Genomic DNA, 20,609 nt, shown 5'->3' on the forward strand with positions numbered 1-20,609 from the left:
ATAATTTGTGTGAATGATTGGATGAATCACCGCAAAGTCTTTTTTACTTGAGTTTTTGATGAAGTAAGAAGAAAGAAAAGTAAACTGGTATGTAATGAGAAGATGGGTGTAGCAAGTGGTACCAAGAAACATTGTGCGTCCAATACACCCAAATGAATTGCGGTGAGGGGTGTGTTGTGCACGTATATATCCTTTTCTCGTCCTTAGTTAAATGCACTATGTCGAGGTACCCTCTAGAAATGTGTTTAGTTAAGGGGTGTGTTGCAGGAATGTATGCGTGTTACCCGTCCTTGGCAAAAATGTATCTGCGTTTATTGGAAGCAGGGTGCAAATCTTAATCGTGCATCCTTCTGAATCAAATTTGTAAGTTAATCAAATTCTTTGACTCTTGTACAGGCAACAGAAAATTTTGTATTACATTCAATTATACTTATTTGTACACTTTGTGAATATTCAATACAATTAGAGTACATGATTCACCCTACTTTTCGCCTGTACCTTTTTTTTTTTTTTTTTTATCTTCCTTTGTTAATTTTTGTGATGTTCTTAATCTTTTATTTTTACGATCTTCATTGCATTGCTATGATGTATTATATGTTTATACTTAAACATTTCCCATACTTAGTAAATTTTGACTACCACTTAGTTAATTCTTAGTTTAGCAGCACTTTACCTTTTATCTTTCAAAGTTCTGCTCAAACCTTCTTTTTGAAATTTTCTTCTAAGTGTTTGTCTAATCTATCCAAACAACGCAATGAGGACCTTGCTCACCTTTAAATTTGGGGGTGGGGAAGTTCTGAGCAGATAAGATCAAGAGTATGCAGTATTTAAGAAAATGCATCCATTATTCATTAAAAAAAATTGCAAAACTTCAATGTCAGCGCAAGGGAAAACCTCAAAACTGTCCCAACCTGATAAGAGTTTAGTTGTGAAAGGAGCCTGCTCATAGTTGGATGTTCGTATGACACCCGTAGGAGCAAGCCAGAACGAAGGTGGGTTTCCAAGAACAACGCAGTATGGAAAGAAAAATAAAAGAATGCAAGAGACAACTCCTCTGGATGTCATGAGTTAAAGTTGAAATTGGTACACAACTGTAGTTGGATGTCCGCATGACACCTGTGGGGATAAGCCAAAATGAAGAGTGTAACCATGACCAACAGTCTCTAAATAAATAAATGATGAAAGTTTTGCTCACCGCATATAGATACATCAAGTTGTTTTGACAAAGAAGAGATAAACATTCTATTTTGAAAACTAGAAAAGCATTTTTTGAGCAAAATTTTGTCATATAGAAGAATAAAGTAGGTCTTGCTAAGAATTAGCAAGGATAGAAGGAAATTGCGATGTCAAGTAATGTGCCTAAATATAACATTCGGAGCAACCAATCGTCGCAAAAATATAGGATAGGAATTGAGCATGATTGCCTTAGTAGAAGATATGCTTGAGGACAAGCATATATCTAAATTTGGAGGTGTGATAACTTGTAGAAATACAAGTTATTTATGTTACCTTGTCTAGAAATTGCGGCCAAAAGTTAGTGTATATGCGCTGATTGTATGAAAATTAGTTTAGAATTACAATAATTATAAATGATCGCAATTACACCCACTAACACCATAAAGATGGAAGACAAGCCGAATTTTACTCTGTTTTGCAGGAAACCAAGTCACCACTTACGCTCAAGGCTCACGAGAAGCTGATCAACGCATCTCTGTCACATTGCGCCCGTCAGTCAACAATGAAGAGACGATTATCGCAATGATGGCGCAATGTGACAGTCGATCCAGAGCTAACTTTCAACCGCATGCGGTAATAAAAACAATACCGCATGCGAACTCACGATCAAAAGATGCAGTTGAGCAACACAAAAGCGGAGGATTGAGACACATGTACAATGAATGGTTATGCAGAATTGACGATTTGATTGCATAACAAAAGGAATAATATTCCTCCATCTTCAGAATTACCATAACAATCAGTGGGGATTACAAGGCCGGAGTCAAAGACCTGCACCTATAAATACCCCATAGATTTCAGCAAAAACTTATGCTACTTGATACGGGGTGAATTACTGCTAAAGTGTTAAGAGAAAAGGTTGAGTTGAATGCTTAATTGAAGAAATCTGGGAAGAAGACGAGACAAGGCTGAGAGGTAAGTCTCATATCTTCTGCCAAATACCCGATTTAAAGCTCTGTGTGAAGACCCCTACTACCGGTTGAGCAAGCCTGAGAGGGAAGCTCTTCCTATCATCAGATCCATCCAATCTGGCAAGCAGATCTCCATCGAATCGGTGCCAAGACGTTGGCGCTTGTTTGTATCTGTTAGATTTCTTTCATCGTTGTATTTCACTTTCTCTTTATCTCTTCATTCACACACCATGTATCAAACGCTTAATAGATATATTAAATGTTTCGATAGCTTTCATGTTCCATTCTCTGTCTATTTACGTTCACCTATTAATCACTTTCTCCATGATGTTTTCTTAATTCCCTGATAGTTAATATGAATTAAACAAGCACTTAATCTGTGTTAAAGATATGAAATGCGTTTAGCTAAATCATGTTAGACGGCATCCTCATCTGCGAGAGCATAAGTGAAGATGTCATTCTGATCTATCGTGAGAAGATTAGAAGAATGCGTTAACTAAAGCGAGTAGTAGTTCCAAACATGGAAGTAACCTTGCATTCATTACGTTAGTCCCTGTCTCACCACAGACATGTAGGAGCGCGGCTGATCACTAAAAGGTGTACGTCAAGGGAAGAGCGAAACCGTATTTATAGCTTCAGCGCAATTGAGGGCTTGCGTTATTTATATTATTTATCTTTCTCTTTATGTTATGTTCATAAGACTTGCCACCGCATCCCATGTTCTTTGCATAACCTTCACAGCCAGCCTTGACCCCAGCATCGTGTATCAAGAAGCCTGTATCTTATATTATCTAGCTTAGGTTTACTGTATTTTATTTTCATTATCGCATCTTTACTGCTTTCATTTACTTTACTGCAATTTTATATACTTGTACACAAAACATCATTTTTAAAGATTGAAAAACCTGGTCGCATATATCACGAACATATCACAATAACCTAAAACAGTCCCTGTGTTCGACCTCGGATCACACCGAGAAACTTGCAGTGGAATTACACTTGGTTCCATCGTAAGAAAACTTGTGACAATGCATGGCATACTACAGAAGCATCCATAATTAACGCATATCTAGCAGTAATATCGCATCATTTCGCGCATAGCATAGAACATCATCAATCATAACTATCAGCGTTTTCAATCAACAGGACGGAACACATGTATGACCACCGCATTAGTCATTAATCCAACAGTTTTAAATATTTTTCCCCAATATTTTATTGTAAAAATACAAGAAACATACTTAAACAATACTATTTCTTATAAATAGTTTGAAAAATACAATATTTTTATAGTAAATTTATAAAACTATAATAGTGAAAAAAATTTCACGTTAACCTGAGCATAACTCAACTGAAATTGTTAAAGTTTGTACTATCACCTTCAAGTTGGTTTGATCCCTACATATTTGAAAGAAAAAAAAATCACAAAAGTAAATACCAACTTTGAATTGGCCAAGTATTTATTTAGATAAATTGGCCAAGTAATTTTATTATTATTATTATTAGGAAAATTCCTATAAATAGAAAAATTTCAAAAATATTTGCATTTTATAGCAAAAAGTTTGTGGTAAAGTGTAAATATTTTTAAATATGTTTTTATATTTAAAAGACCCATTATTATTATTATTTTAAATTGTTATTAGTAATTCATTAATAAAGAAAATTCGATAGCTTTGGTCAACAACCAACCAATTAAACTTTGCCACATCTTGATAGGCAGTTAAAATTTTTGAATTCCAAAATCCCTCTGTTAACGTTGTAACTGTTCATGAAACAAACTGCCACTGTCGTCTTTTATCTGTCATCTTTCGTCAAAATCCACCCATTCATCTCATCAAACTCCTTGCCTATAATTTTCTCTTGTTTTCTTTCCCCAGAAACTTATCAGTTTAATTTCTCCCTCCATTTCCTTCTTCAATGTTCTTCTGCAAAATGGCCCCTACTTCCCTTGCTTCCCGCTGCCGACAATCCGTCACCCCAACTGCACTCCGATCCTATGTTGCCGAGTTCATCTCCACCTTCTTCTACGTCTTCTCTGTCGTCGGAACATCCATGGCCTCCCGTAAGTATCACATCCCATTTACTCCTCTCAGTTTCTCTCGCTTTTGGGATAGCATGCAAGCCCTGCTTGCATGGGGCCATATAATAATTGCGTCAATGTGCTTGAGTATGTAAACTAGTAAATGAAAATAATTAAAGAAATTAAAATTTTAATTCTCATTTCTCATTAAGAATTTTTAATTACATAGAGAAAAAGTTAGAAGGTAAAATTTTGTCCTAATCAACTAAGGATTATGTACTAAATATTACTTTTGTATGCGATAGAGAAGTATATGTCGGGCATTGCTACGACAGACCTGTCGAGTCTTCTGGTGGCTGCCATCACCAATGCCTTTGCTTTGGCCTCGGCGGTTTACATTGCCGCCAACATCTCCGGTGGACACGTCAACCCGGCAGTGACATTCGGAATGGCCATCGGCGGCCATGTCAGTGTTCCCACTGCTCTCTTTTACTGGTTTGCTCAAATGCTTGCCTCTGTCTTGGCCTGCATTGTTCTTAGAGCCACTATGGTTGGACAGGTAATTAAATAACTTGATAACTAAGGGGTTAATTTAATTTTACGGATTATCTTTTGAGTTCATTGGTAATTTAACATAGTTATACGAAACTTTTCTCTAGCGCATTCCAAGCTATGCCATCGCCGAAGAGATGACTGGCTTTGGAGCATCGGTAGTAGAAGGTATATTGACATTTGCCCTAGTATACACCGTTTTTGCCGCCAGCGATCCGAGAAGAGGTCCGTGCAATGCGATTGGCGCTGTGATGATTGGGTTGATGGCCGGAGCCAATGTGCTGGCTGCCGGGCCATTTTCTGGTGGATCGGTGAACCCGGCCTGCGCGTTCGGGTCCGCAATAGTGGCGGGGAGTTTCAAAAACCAGGCAGTGTACTGGGTTGGGCCATTGATTGGGGCGGCTCTGGCTGGGATTGTTCATGATAATGTGGTTTTTCCGGCTGAAAATGTAGATTCATTCAGAGGGGTTCCTGAGGCTGTTGTGGTGTAATTTTTAAGCTTTGGTTTTGTGCAAAAATTCAATGTTTTCGGATTTGTTGTAGTTTGTTATACAATTTGTAGCTAACATGAATTTTTATTTTAATTTGTTGTTTATGTTCTTATTATTTTTTTTATTACTTTTTAAAATTTTAACCTCTCATTATATCTAAGATGCTTTTTTTAAATAATTAAGGTTCCGTTTGATAATCATTTGATTTTTTATTTTTTGTTTTTAAAAATTAAGTCTATTTTATCTACATTGTATCCTTTTTGTAATTTACATTTTTTAAGTACAATGGTTGAATTTTTAGCTAAATTCTAAAAACAAAAAACTACTTTTTTTTTTAATTCTCAAAATTTGATTCTACTTTTATTTTAGTTTTCAAATTTTGGTTTAATTTTTTAAATCATTAGTGAAAAGTTATAATAAAAGAAGAATTTTGGAGGTAGAATTAGTGTACAGTTTAATTTTCTAAAACAAAACAAAAAAAAACAAAATGGTTAATAAATAAGAACTAATTGAAAAAATATTTTTAAGTATTTAGAAAAGTCAATCCAAACATATCCTTATATATATTTTTTTAATAATCTTTTTTTGTTATAAAATTGAGGAACATAACGGAAATATTGATGTGAAAAATATAATATAATAATATTTTTATATAATAATAATAAATAAATAAAAACTAAAATTATAAAATAAAATAACTAAAAATATAAAATAACCAAAATCATGAAATTGGATAATATGAAAACTAGTGGAAGTGGAATTCTCACATTTTAAGATTCCAAATGCCACTATTTTATAGGTAATGTGACGCCCCAAAGTTTTATTTTAAAAAAAAAACAGAGAGAGAGAAAAAAAAGGGGGAGAGTTGGTGGTTAATTTAGGAAAAAGAAAAGGGAATTAGGGTTATAAAGAGGTTTTGGGGGGACCTTGGGTTGCGTACAAAAGAAAAAATTCTTTTTCTTTCTCTCTTCTTCTTCCTCCTCTTCCGGAATAGCGAAACCACCCCCCACCATGCATCTCCGCTGCTGCCCCTTTGCGCTTACTGCCCAGCGCGTCTCATCGATCGTTGTTTGCTTTTCTTCTCCGTTCGTCGGTCGCGTGCTGTCTAGCCGAAGCTGCCGTCGAGCGCGCACCAGAAGACACTCAGATCCGTTCATCGATCGCGCGCTGCCTAGTCGAAATCTTGGTTCACGTCGTTGCGAAGCTCGACCACCGATAACTCGCTGCGCCTCCCTGCTATTCATCCGCCATGTGTTAGACCTCCAGCCAGCCACGTCGCGCATCGAGTTCGTTAGTCCCCGGCCTAACCCAAGCACCGGTCACCAATTCTAACGTGGGCAATGCCGGTTGTTGCCGAACCGTGGTTGATTCCGCCTGATTCTTCTGTTCGGAGTAAGTTTCGGTTCCTTTTTGGCAGCCCACTGTCTTTTGAGATTCTTGGACCTAAGCTAACCTTCACCCATGGAATTTGTGATTAGTTTCAGGAACGTGTGGCGGTGAAGGAAGATTTCGAGCAGAGTAAGGTTTCGTTTTGGGGGCAGTTTGTTATCCTGTGGTATCGGTTTTCCTTAAGATTTTTATAAGCCTACTGAAAAATCTTTATGTCATATATGAGTAAACTGTGATGAAATCTGTTATGGGTAATTGTGCTGAAGTTAACTGTGATGAAATTTGTTATGGGTAATTGTGTTGAAGTTGACACATGAGAATACTGTGATAAAGTTGGACATAAGGGTAGATTGGGATACTGTGATAAGGTTTGATGCATGAGTAGACTGTGATAAAGATGATGCATGGGTAACGATGTTAAAGTTTGATGCTGACTCGTGGCCTTGATTGCATGCTTATGTCTGAGATTTTAATGACTGTTAGTTCTAGGATTCATGTTTGTATGCTTATGACCATATAAGTTTTTAGTGGTTGTTAATGTTACCATTGGGCTATGTACATCGCATGTGTGAGCCTTCAGGCCCACAACTTATGCTTATATATGGTGTCCTTTTTAGGATCACCACTTGTGTTTATGCCTGTGACCCTTGTGTCACTACTTATGAAAGCGTATCTTCGGTTTGACCCTTATGCCTATGCCTATGCCTATGATGTCCTTGTGCATTTTGGTCTAATGGAAAGACTAACAGATCATTGAGGGGGCCCAGTAGTGAGCTGCTTACTGAGTATATTTTTATACTCACCCTTTTCTTTCCCTATTTTTTAGGTAAGGGTAATGACAGACTGGCGCATGACAGGAAAGATCCGTGACCTGGCCATTAGGATGATTTACTGCTTCCGCACTTAGTATCATGTTTTGAAGTTTGGTTTAGGAGTTACGCGTTTTACACTCTCATGAAAAATTTATTAATTTTATTATTTGACTATTTAATTGTCTTCATTTTAAAGTTGGGTTTACGGGTACCCCGAACGATAAATTTTTATTTTACTTTATTTTATTTTTTTTGTTTTCTTATCTTTGCTCATTTGAGTATTATTAAATAAAATTTGGCCTTTTTTTATGGTTTAAAAGAAAATATACGGTTAAGCCTATGCATGTATGAAGTAGCGTCCTAGAATTTAGTAGGAAACTAGAGTCATTACAGTTGGTATCAGAGCCTAAGTTTTAGGTTCTATAGACTGACATACATCGTGAGTCTAATCTGTTCCTTAGGGCCACAAATGGATCTTTCGTCATCGCCAGGTATGTTGTTAAAAAAAAATAACCTTTAGGGAAATATATATATATATATATATATATATAAAATCCTACTTGTTATACAGTCGTTTGATGGTTTACCCTGCTAGCGTGTATTAAAGTGTTGCGTGTGGTCACCAAGTATGGCATCACGAACTAGAGGAAGGGGCAGTCGAGGTAGGAAAGTAGTTAGGGAGCGGGACCCCGACCTGCAAGAACCCGAGGTACAGAGGCAAGAGGAGTGGGACCTGCCACCTTGTGACCCCTCTAGGTCAACTTGGCAGAGGGTTAGACCAAGAAGCGGGCCTCAACTTCGACTGTGCCCCCGCCAGGACCATCGTCCTCAGAAATTCCAGTAGAATATATAGCTATGGCTGCAACTATTGGGAATGTCGTCACGCAGGTCATGGTGGGACAACTAAGGGGAATGGTGGCCGAGCAGATAGCCCAGCACGTACGATCACAGCAGGCGCCATCCTCATCAGTCCCGTTACCACCAGTTCAGAATCAAGTTAGGGCCACGAGTCGGACCATGGCAGGCCCTTCTTTAGAAGCTGGATACCTGCGAGATTTCAAGAAGTATGATTCCCCGACATTTAATGGGTCCTTGAAAGACCCCACAAATGCAAAGTTATGGTTGTCCATTGTTGAAGGGATCTTTCAGTACATGAGGTGTCCAGAGGAGCAGAAGCTGCAGTGTGCCGCTTTTGTTCTCAACGACAATGTCAAGCGCTAGTGGCACTCGGTTGAGAGAATGATAGAAGCCGATGGAGGCCAAACCACGTGGGATCAGTTCAAGGAACGGTTTTACGAGAAGTACTTCTCTGTTCATGTGAGGTACAACAAGCAGGCTGAGTTCATGAACTTGAAGTAGGGGACCATGACAATAGAAAAGTATGAAGAGGAGTTTGACAAATTGTCTTGCTTCACCCCTGATCTAGTGTCTACCGAAGCAAAGAGGGTTGAAAGGTCATGCAAGGACTCCGAGACGGGGTGCGAGGCATTGTGCAAGCCCTGGAGCCTCCCACCTATGTCGTAGCTTTCTGAGCGGCAGCACACGTGGGTTGTCTTTCAGGGATAGAGTTTCTGAAGTCCCTGACGGAGGAACTAGACCCCGACCAGAAGAGGAAAGTTCAGTAGAAAGCTCTGAGACCTCCGCAGAAGGTCAAGGTACAAGTAGGTCAGTAGGGCATGCCCAACGACAGGCTACTACTTCAGGAGGAGTTGGATAGAAAGGCCAGTGTGCAAGTCATGTGGGAAGCATCATTAGGGACGTTGTCTGATTGACACTGAGACTTGCTTCAGATGTAAGCAGATAGGGCATACGGCAGACCAATGCCCTAGTAGTGGTTCCGAAAGTGCGGGGGGTCAGCCCCCAAGTTCGCATCAAGGTAGTTCAAACCAACAGCAGCAGCAGGGTCGGGTCTATGCCACCAGTCATCAGGAAGCTAAGTACTCGGGAATAGTGGACAGGTACACTCCCAATGTTGGGGCACTATGCCTTAACGTTGTTTGACTCTGGCTCATCCCACTCTTTCATTTCTTCGTTGTTCGTAAAGCATGTCATGTTAGTTTTGGAACCTTTGGGTTATGTTTTGTTAGTGTCTACACCGTCAGGAGAAATTGTGATAACAAGTGAAAAGATAAAAGCAACGTCAGTTAGAAATAGCAAACCGCACCCTTGATGTGAATCTGGTAGTATTAGACATGCGTGATTTCGATGTAATTCTAAGCATGGATTGATTGGCTGCCAACCATGCTAATATAGACTATTCTCGTAAGGAGGTGAATTTTAACCCCCTAGAGAAGCCAGTTTTAAGTTCAAAGGGGCCAAGACAGTAGTTTTGCCCAATGTGATTTCAGCGGTTAAGGCCAAGAGATTGATTAACCAAGGTGTCTGGAGTATCTTGGCTAGCGTAGTTAACACAAAAGAAACCGAGGTTGCACTAACCTTTGAACCAGTTGTGAGAGATTATCCCGATGTATTTTCGAAGAACTTCCAGGATTGCCTCCACTAAGGGAGATTGATTTTATGATTGAACTGGAGCGAGACACTATTTCTATATCCAAAGCTCTGTACAGAATGGCTCAGGCCGAATTGAAGGAACTGAAGGTTCAATTACAGGAACTGCTTGATAAAGGGTTCATACAACCCAGTGTTTCTCCGTGGGGTGCACCAGTGTTGTTTGTGAAGAAAAAGGATGGGTTGTTACGTTTATGCATAGAATACAGGGAGTTGAATAAGGTGACCATCAAGAATAAATACCCGCTTCCTGTAATCGATGACCTATTTGACCAGCTACAGGGTGCTACCGTATTTTCCAAGATTGACCTACGGTCAAGTTACCATCAGCTGAGGATCAGGGACAGCGATATCCCAAAGATTGCATTTCGATCCAGATACGGGCATTACGAGTTCATTGTAATGTCTTTTGGTCTGACCAATGCTCCAGGGATATTCATGGATTTGATGAACTGGGTGTTCAGGGACTTCCTAAACACCTTTGTAATCGTTTTCATTGATGACATTTTGGTATACTCCAAGATAGAGGCGGAACATGAGGAACATCTTAGGAAGGTTCTAGGAACACTGAGGGAAAACAAATTGTATGCAAAGTTTTCTAAGTGCGAGTTCTGGCTACAGAAGGTGTCTTTCCTTAGGCACGTGGTGTCGAAGGATGGGGTTTCAATGGATCCAGCTAAGATTGAGGCTGTTACCAATTAGTCCCACCTTACAATGGTCAATAAGGTGCGTAGCTTCCTGGGATTTGTTGGATACTATATAGGTTTGTAGAGAATTTCTCCAGCATGGCCACGTCGTTGACCCAGTTAACCAGGAAGGGAGCTTCGTTTGTTTGGAGCAAAGCTTGTGAGGACAGTTTTCAGAACCTCAAGCAAAGGTTGGTTTCAGCCTCGGTTCTCACCGTACCAGATGGCTCCGGGAACTTCGTGATCTACAATGATGCTTCTAAGAAGGGTTTGGGTTGCGTGCTTATGCAACATGGTAAGATGGTCGCTTATGCCTCCCGCCAGTTGAAAAACCATGAGCGCAACTATCCTACCCACGACTTGGAATTGGCAGCGGTAGTGTTTGCCCTGAAGATCTGGAGGCCTACTTGTATAGGGAAAAGATCCAAGTTTTCACCGACCATAAGAGTCTGAAATACTTCTTCACCCAGAAAGAGTTAAACATGAGGCAGCGCAAGTGGCTCGAGTTAGTAAAAGATTACGACTACAAGATCCTCTACCACCCAAGTAAGGCGAATGTGGTAGTCGATGCCCTCAGTCGAAAAGTAGCTCATTCGGCCACTTTGATCACTAAGCAGGTTCAGTTGTGTATAGATCTAGAATGAGCAGAGATTACGGTGGCAGTGGGGGAAGTCACTTCGTAGCTAGCCCAGTTGACAATGCAACTAACCATGAGGCAGAAAATTATTGTTTCACAGCAGGGTGATCCCGACCTGGTTCAGAAGTGTTGTCAGGTAGGGTTGGGTCAGGCAAGTGAATTTTCTGTGTCAGTGGACAAGGGTCTTTTGTATCAGGGACGATTGTGCGTCCCAACAGATGATGGCCTGAAATGGGAAATGTTGGCAGAAGCTCGTAACTCTCCATTCTCGATGCACCCAAGTAGTACCAAAATGTACCAAGATGTGAAGCGGTATTACTGGTGGCCCAATATGAAAAGGGAAATAGTTGACTATGTCAGTAGATGTTTAGTCTGTCAGCAGGTGAAGGCCCCGAGGCAGAAGATAACAGGCTTGCTACAACCATTAGATGTGCCAGAATGGAAGTGGGAGAGCGTGGCTATGGATTTTATTACGAGTTTGCCCAGGACAGCGAAGGGTTTCTCGGTGATTTGGGTTATGATAGACAGACTCACCAAGGTGGCACATTTTATTCCAGGAAATCCCACGTACGCGGTGATAGTAAGTGGACTCAGTTATATATGAAGAAGATAGTAAGGTTACATGGTGTGCCAGTGTCAATTGTGTCCGACAAGGACCTTCGTTTCACCTCCAGTTTTTGGAAGAGCCTCCAGGCAGCTTTAGGGTCGCGGTTGAACTTCAGTACAGCTTTTTACCCCCAAACTGATGGGCAAACAGAACGTCTAAATCAGACGTTGGAAGACATGTCGTGCGCTTGTGCGTTGGATTTCTCAGGGGGTTGGGACTCCCACTTACATTTGACAGAGTTTGCTTATAATAATAGCTATCAAGCTATCATTGGCATGTTGCCGTTTGAAGCTCTTTATGGCAGAGGTTGCAGGTCTCCTGTTTGCTGGGGTGAGATTGGGGAGAGCAAACTTGTGGGAACTGAGTTAGTGGAGTTGACGAATGAAGCCATGCAGAAGGTCAGAGCTAGAATGCTAGCAGCACAAAGTAGATAGAAAAGTTATGCGGATGTTAGGAGTAAAGATCTGGAGTTCGAAGTAGGTGACAATGTATTCCTGAAAGTGGCGCCGATGAATGGTGTCCTAAGATTCGGGAAGAAGGGTAAGCTAAGTCCGCGTTTTGTAGGGCCATTCGAGATTTTGGAGCGGGTCGGCTCTGTGGCTTACCGTTTGGCCTTGCCACTATCTCTCTTCGTGGTCCATAATGTATTTCATGTCTCCATGCTAAGGAAGTATTTAATGGACCCGTCTCATGTAGTGGACTTTGAGCCCTTGCAGTTGAGTGAAAACTTGAGTTACGAGGACAAGCCTGCGCAAATTGTGGCCAGGGAGGTGAAAGTTTTGCGCAGCAAGAAGGTGCCACTAGTGAAGGTTCTGTGGCAGAACCATCAATTTGAGAAAGCAACTTGGGAGCGAGAGGACGAGATGAGAGCATTGCATCTAGAGATCTTCCAGGATTAGAACTTTCGAGGACGAAAGTTTATTAAGGGGGGAAGAGTATGACGCCACAAAGTTTTATTTTTAAAAAAAAAAGAGAGAAAGGAAAAAATTTGGGGGGGGGGGGAGTTGGTGGTTAATTTAGGAAAAAGAAAAGAGAATTAGGGTTATAAAGGGGTTTCGGGGGGACCTTGGGTTGCGTGCAAAAGAAAAAAAAGAAAAAATTATTTTTCTTTCTCGCTTCTTCTTCTTCCTCTTCCGGAATTACGAAACCACCCGCCCCACTGTGCATCTTTGCCGCCGCCGCTTCGCGCGTGTTGCCCAGCGCGTCTCACCGATCGTTGTTTGTTTTTCTTCTTCGTTCGTCAACCGCGTGCCGCCTAGCCGAAGCCGCCGTCGAGCGCGCACCAGAAGACACTCAGATCCATTCGTCGATCGCGTACTGCCTAGTCGAAACCTTAGTTTTGCCACTGCGAAGCTCGACCTTCGACGACCTACAGCTACGCCTCCCTGCTGTTTGTCCGCCTCGCGTCAGACCTCCAGCCAGTCGCGTCGCACGTCGAGTTCGCCAACCACCGGCTTAACCCAAGCGACGGTCACCAGTTCTAATACGGGCAGTGCCGGTTATTGCCGAACCGTGGTTGATTCTGCCTGATTCTTCTGTTCAGGGTAAGTTTTGGTTCCCTTTTGCAGCCCACTGTTTTTTTAGATTCTTGGGCCTAAGCTAACCTTCACCCATGGAATTTGTGTTTGGTTTCAGGAACGTGTGGCGGTGAAAGAAGTTTTCGAGCAGAGTAAGGTTTCGTTTTGGGGGCAGTTTGTTATCCTGAGGTAAGTGGTTTACTATCGGTTTTTCCTAAGATTTTGATAAGCTTGCTGAAAAATATTTATGTCATATATGAGTAAACTGTGATGAAATCTGTTATGGGTAATTGTGCTGAAGTAAACTGTGATGAAATCTGTTATGGGTAATTGTGCTGAAGTTAACTGTGATGAAATCTGTTATGGGTAATTGTGCTGAAGTTAACTGTGATGAAATTTGTTATGGGTAATTGTGCTGAAGTTGACGTATGAGAATACTGTGATAAAGTTGGACGTAAGGGTAGACTGGGATACTGTGATAAGGTTTGATGCAGATGTTAAAGTTTGATGTTGACTCATGGCCTTGATTGCATGCTTATGTCTGATATTTTAATGACTATTAGTTCCAGGATTCATGTTTTTATGCTTATGACCATATGAGTTTTTAGTGGTTGTTAGTGTTACCATTAGGCTATGCACATCGTATGTGTGAGCCTTCGGGCCCACATCTTATGCTTATGTACGGTGTCCTTTTTAGGTTCACCACTTGTGTTTATGCCTGTGACCCTTGTGTCACTACTTATGAAAGTGTGCCTTGATCTGGGACCTGACCATTAGGACGATTTACTGCTTCCACACTTAGTATCATGTTTTGAAGTTTGGTTTAGGAGTTAGGCGTTTTACACTCTCATGCAAAATTTATTGATTTTATTATTTGCCTATTTACTTGTCTTTGTTTTAAAGTTGTGTTTAGGGGTACCCCGAACGATAAATTTTTATTTTACTTTCTTTTATTTTTTTGTTTTAGCTTATTTATTTTTATTTAATTATGTTTTCTTATTTTTGCTCATTTGAGCATTATTAAATAAAATTTGGCCCTTTTTTTATGGTTTAAAAGAAAATGTACGGTTAAACCTATGCATGCATGAAGTGGCATCCTAGAATTTAGTAGGAAACTAGGGTTGTTACAGGTAAAGTGACAAGTAGGATGTGGACTTACATGGACACCAAGCATGAATAACTACAAAACAGACGCATGGACAACATGAATGGTGACATATGGCCTATGAGACAATAAGCAATGAGTATCTATATTCTATTATAATATTCATAATACTCCCCTTAGATACCCATATATATATATATAATATGTCTCGTTAAAACGTTACTGAGAAAAACCCAATGGGAGAAACCCTAGTGAAGGAAAAAGACTACGTATTTCATATAATACATACTCCTAAAAAAATACAATATATTTACTCTCTCTCATGGAAACATCACTTAAGATCTTTGAGTCGTCGTATTCCAAGGTTGTGCACCAGATTTTCAAAAGTTGCGACTGGTAATGCCTTTGTAAATAAGTTTGCTAGGTTATCTTCGAACAAATTTGTTGTAAAGTGATGTCGCCATTTTTTTCAAGATCATAAGTGTAGAAAAGCTTTGATTAAATATATCCTCATTTGATTTGGGCTATGTAAGCTGTGTTGTCTTCGTATAATATTGTTCGAATGTTTTTATTAGAAGACAAGCCACATATTTCACGAATGTGTTGAGTCATTGACCTTAGCCATACACATTCTCGACTAGCCTCATGAATTGCAAGAATTTCAACATGATTTGAGGAAGTGGTCGTTATAGTCTGTTTCATCAATCGCCATGATATAGCAGTTCCTTCACATGTGAATAGATAACTTGTTTGAGATATAGCTTTGTGTGGATCAGATAAATATCTAGAATCTACATAACCAACTAGATCAAAATTTGATTTATTTGAATAAAACAAACCCATATAGATTGTTCCTCGGAGATAACGGAGTATATGTTTAATTCCATTATAATGTCTTTTTGTAGGAGAAGAACTGTATCTAGCTAATAAATTTACTGAAATTGCAATATCTGGTCTTGTATTATTAGCAAGATACGTAAGTGCACTAATTGCACTAAGATATGGTACTTCAGGACCAAGAAGTTCTTCATTATCTTCTTGAGGTTGAAATATATCTTTCTTTATATCTAATAAACAGACTTCCATTAGAATATTTAATGGATGTGCTTTGTCCATATAAAATCTTTTCAAAATTTTTCCTGTATATGTTGGCTGATGAATAAATATTTCATCTACTAAATGCTCAATTTGCAAACCAAGGTAAAAGTTTGTTATTATGATATTTTTCATCTCAAAATCTTTCTTAAGATATTCTATTGCATTTGAAAACTTTTCAGGAGTTCCAATTATATTCAAGTCATCAAAATATACAGTTATAATAGCAAATCATGATTATGATTTCTTTATAAAAACACACAGACATATTGAATTTTTTTTATATCATTCTTTCAATAAATATCCACTCAGGCGATTGTACCACATCCATCCTGATTGTTTCAATCCATATAGTGATCTCTGTAACTTCATTGAATACCATTCCTGGGAATTTGATGTATAAGTTTCAAGAACGTTAAATCTTTTTGGGATTCTCATATAAATATCGTTATCAAGAGATCCATATAAATATGTTGTGACTACATCCATAAGATACATATTCAGTCTTTTATATATAGTCAAGCAAATTAAATATCTTAATGTAATTGCATCCACCAAGGGATACTACGTCTCCTCAAAATCAATACCAGATCTTTGTGAAAAATCTTGTGCAACTAGTCTTGCTTTATATTTTATGACCTCATTATTTTTATTTTTTTTCCTCACAAATACCCATTTGTATCCTACAGGTTTAACACCTTCTAGTGTTCAGCCTACAGGTCTAAAAACCTGATGTTGTGAAAGTGAGTTTAGTTCTACCTCGATTGCTTCTTTCCACTTAAACCAATCTTTTCTATGTCGATATTCTTCAACAGATTTTGGTTCAAGATCCTTATTTTCAGATATAATATCAAGAGCAACATTATATGCAAAAATGTTGTCAATAATTACATTAGTTCGATTTCATCTTTTTCTTGTCATGACATAGTTTATTGAAGCTTCATTATTATCTTTAGGTATTTCGCCTTTCTCACTAATCATGTCGAGGATTTCTTTATGGGTATTTACATTTTCAACCAAGTTCTTTTCATTATTAATCATTTTTTGTTTTCGAGGATTTTTATTTTTGGAACTCATTGGTCTACCACACTTATGACGTGTTCCAGACTCATTAGTGACAACTTGTTGTGTTGGGATATCAATTTTTTATGGAACATTTGTAGTTGGTATATGTGACTTAGTTACTTTCTTTGCATTTATAAATGTATCTAGTAATTGATTTGCCATATTTTGTAAATGAATTATTTTCTAAATTTCAAGTTCACATTGATCTATACAGGGATCTAAATGAGACAATAACGATGTATTCCATGTAATTTTTTTTCCAACTTCTTAATTCCTCCCCTTAATGTTGAAAAATTTGTCTAATTAAAATGATAATCAACAAATCGTGTAGTAAATACATCATCCGTCAGGGGATCAAGATATTTAATAATTGATGGGAAATCATATCTAACATATATTCCTAACCTTATCTGAGGATTCATCTTAGTGTATTGTGGTGGAGCAATTGGAACATATATTGGACATCCAAAAATTCTTAGATGGAAAATATTTGGCCCATGACCATAAGCTAATTGTAATGTCGAGTACTTATGATAAGCTACAAACCAGAAGATAAAGTAGGCAATTAATTCTTAGATGAAGGAAACTTAGCTCTCGAATGGTCTTGCAATTAATTGCAAATGTTTTATAAGTGATTCTGTTAAATCATTTTGTGTATGAACATGAGCTACAGGATGTTCAACACTTACAATTGACATACAATAATTACCAAAAGCTTGGGATGTAAAATCATCAGCATTATCAAGATGAATGGTCTTAATTGTATAATTAGAAAATTGTGCTCTTAACTTAATTATCTGACAAGTAATCTTGCAAATGCAAGATTTCGACTTGATAATAAGCACATGTTTGACAATCTGCTGGATGCATCTATTAATACCATAAAATATCTAAATGGTCCACTTGGTGGGTTAATGGGTCCACATATATCACCATGAATTCGTTCTAAAAACGTAGGTGATACAGTCCCCACTGTAGCTGGTGATGGTCTAATTATCAATTTTCCTTGAGAGCAAGCATCATATGATAATTCATTAGATTGAAGAATATTTTGATTCTTCAATGGGTGTCCATTTGAATTCTCAATAATTATTCTCATCATTATAGATCCTGGATGACCCAATTGGTCATGCCAAATTGTAAATATGTCAGGATTCATGAACTTCTTGTTCATTATTGCATATGTTTCAATTACTCGTATATGAGTACACTACAATCCAGAAGATAAAATAGGCAAATATACGTTTTTCATTTGAGACAGTGGATATGATATATAGATATTCCACATTATTCTTACTATTAATCTCAATATGATAACTATTGCAACGTGTATCTTTAAAACTTAGAAGATTTCTCTTTGATTGACTAGAGAACAATGCATTGTCAATTGTAAATTTTGTTCCTCTAAACAAAATAAAATTTGTTTTTCCAAATCCTTCAATTAGGTTTGCAGAACTTGATATTATATTGACTTTTGCTTCCAACATTGTCAGTTTGGAAAAATATTTTTTAACTTGTAAGTACTACATGTATAGTTGCACTGTCTGCCAGACATAGATCTTCTTTACTCATTTTTGAAACACCCAACATATGAAAATGATCCATGTTTTTTCATTAAAAGAAAATAATTATAATAAGACAAACAACATTTGGAATATGCAAAGGTTAACATCTATTGAGAGAAGAAAGAAAACATGGAGATGAAAAAGAAAAAAACAATATTAAGTCTAGATATTTTGAAAGTCAAAGGAAACACTTGATGTTCCATCAATTCTGCCGATTTTCTCTTTAGGTGATTCAAAGAAGTCCGCCACATTCAAATTTTTCATATGGGATGGGTCAAATATGTCATTATCCTAATATGTAAAATTTGCTTCCACATTTTTCTCATTTTTCCTTCAGAGAGGCTTGATAGAGGTCAAATAAATGTTTTGACATTACATGACCAATGCCATTCTGCATCAGAAGCATTTATTTTCAACATTTTTTGAACTTTTATCTTGTGAGCTTTTCCTTTGTGATCATCATTTGTGTAGTTCTTTTGAAATTTGAATGATTAGAACAACTAGTACTAAAATAATAATTATTTCTTCTTCTGTCATAGTCGTGACCTCAACCATGACCACGATTATTAAAATTCATAGTATTCAGGAATGTTGTTGTTCCTACTGGTCAAGATTCATGACTTTTCATCCACGATTTAAAATTTACAACATTCTTCAGGGAATGTTGTTGCTCTAGTTGGCTGAATTTCATTTAGCCACGATAAGACATCAGATGAGTACAAAATACTTTTAAAATATTTCTCTCAATATTGCTACTGCAGGAGCATATCCGAAATGTAGAAAAATGTTTTCTCTAACATATTAATTTTAAATTTTGGAGCCTCAAGCCCATCCATTTACGACGAGCTTTTGAAAAAAAATTTGTTTGCTGATGATCATATTTTTATGGCTTCAAGCACTAATGACAAATAATTATTACCATTGATATCAAATGCTACAAATTCCAATTTTGTAAGGTTTGTCATGGCAATACTATCACAAAATATTATATTTATATTAGAAATTTAATATGTACTAAATATGCAAAATAACATCTAATTTATGTTATGAAATTGTGGAGTACAACGGGAATACAGATGTAAAAAATATAATATAATAATATTTTTATATAATAATAATAAATAAATAAATAAAAACTAAAATTATAAAATAGAATAACTAAAAACATAAAATAACCAAAATCATGAAATTGGATAATATGAAAATTAATGGAAGTGAAATTCTCACCAATGTATGTGTGATTTTAAGATCCACCAAATGTCACTATTTATAGGTAAAGTGACAAGTAGGTTGTAGATTTACATGGACACCAAACATGAATAATTTTCAAATGAAAATTATGAATTGTAACTGTCACACTGTGGTTATCCCTACCTATATACGCATGTATATATTTATGTATTGTAGATGATTAAGACCATGAGAATTAAGATGACTTGATAGCATGTATAACCAAATTTAGTACGTTAGGTTTGAACTTATTTTTCTTGGACTATGAAAAGAAATGTCATTGATTTTTTGCTTTGTTTTTGTAATGTAATTAATTGCAACAACAACATGATAAAAGAAGATATTAACATGGTAAAAACACGAAGGAGAGGAGAAAGATATTCATTCACTTTCAATTGATTTGAAAGTTGAATAGACGATCACGATCATATTGTATATGCATTCTTTAAATGTCAATTATCGTCTCAAAATCTCTTGATTTTGTGCATTTATGTCTTTCACAAATGCTTTGATTAAGATAAGAAATTACATGGACAATATAAGGATTTAAAATCATTCCCATCTTTTAAAGTCCTTGATTTTGAAATCACTTCGGTTGAATCCTAATACAAATAGAGCATAAATTTTTAAAGTCCTGTAGTTGTTTAACTTGCAACTCTACTAAAAATGTTAAGTTCCCTCGTTTTAACCATAACCATAAATTGTTCTGGAGTATGCATGAACTAAGTTTAAAGGTCACAATATAACCAATCTTAAATTTCAAAATATTTTAAACAATTTGGTTGGGAAAAAGTTAAATTACAAGCATAGTATTTGAACTTTTAAATTTGTGTATAATAGGATTTTGAATTTGAAAAAAAAAAAAAAAAAAAAAAAAAAAAACCTCTTATATTTCGCCAAATTTTTAAAATGTCTATTAAACCTTTGAACCTTCAATTTTGTCTCAAGATCTCGTAATTATGGTTTTTTCAAAGAGAATTCATGAATAGGAGAACTCTAATCTATTTGAAATTTTTTAAAATTAACTAGTTTATTAGACACATAATGATTATTATTTTTTGATATTCAAAAAAATTTTAAATTTTAAATTCTATGTCTAATAATTATATTCATGAATTCGTATAAAATGTCAAATAGGTCAAAAATCTATTTGACAAAATCGAAAATCTAATAATCAACTAGA

At 37.1% G+C, this 20,609-nt stretch overlaps 3 protein-coding genes across 3 annotated transcripts; all 3 read left to right on the forward strand.

The window, feature by feature from the left end:
- Positions 1–4,079: 4,079 nt before the first annotated feature.
- On the forward strand, positions 4,080–5,210 carry TIP5;1 (tonoplast intrinsic protein 5;1). Its single transcript, XM_090308743.1, has 3 exons — positions 4,080–4,239; positions 4,503–4,726; positions 4,827–5,210. The coding sequence occupies exons 1-3, from the start codon at positions 4,080–4,082 to the stop codon at positions 5,208–5,210; spliced, it is 768 nt and encodes a 255-aa protein (XP_090164869.1).
- Positions 5,211–11,315: 6,105 nt separating this feature from the next.
- LOC150031865 (uncharacterized) lies at positions 11,316–12,283 on the forward strand. Its single transcript, XM_090308311.1, has 2 exons — positions 11,316–11,523; positions 11,625–12,283. The coding sequence occupies exons 1-2, from the start codon at positions 11,316–11,318 to the stop codon at positions 12,281–12,283; spliced, it is 867 nt and encodes a 288-aa protein (XP_090164437.1).
- A 75-nt stretch (positions 12,284–12,358) lies between these two features.
- LOC150031866 (uncharacterized) lies at positions 12,359–12,748 on the forward strand. The gene has a single exon (XM_090308312.1). It carries the CDS (start codon positions 12,359–12,361, stop codon positions 12,746–12,748), a length of 390 nt encoding a protein of 129 aa, XP_090164438.1.
- Positions 12,749–20,609: the final 7,861 nt, after the last annotated feature.

Source organism: Benincasa hispida, chromosome 12, assembly GCF_027475165.1.
Source record: "Benincasa hispida cultivar pf3 chromosome 12, pf3_genome.v1.1, whole genome shotgun sequence".
NCBI lineage: Eukaryota > Viridiplantae > Streptophyta > Magnoliopsida > Cucurbitales > Cucurbitaceae > Benincasa > Benincasa hispida.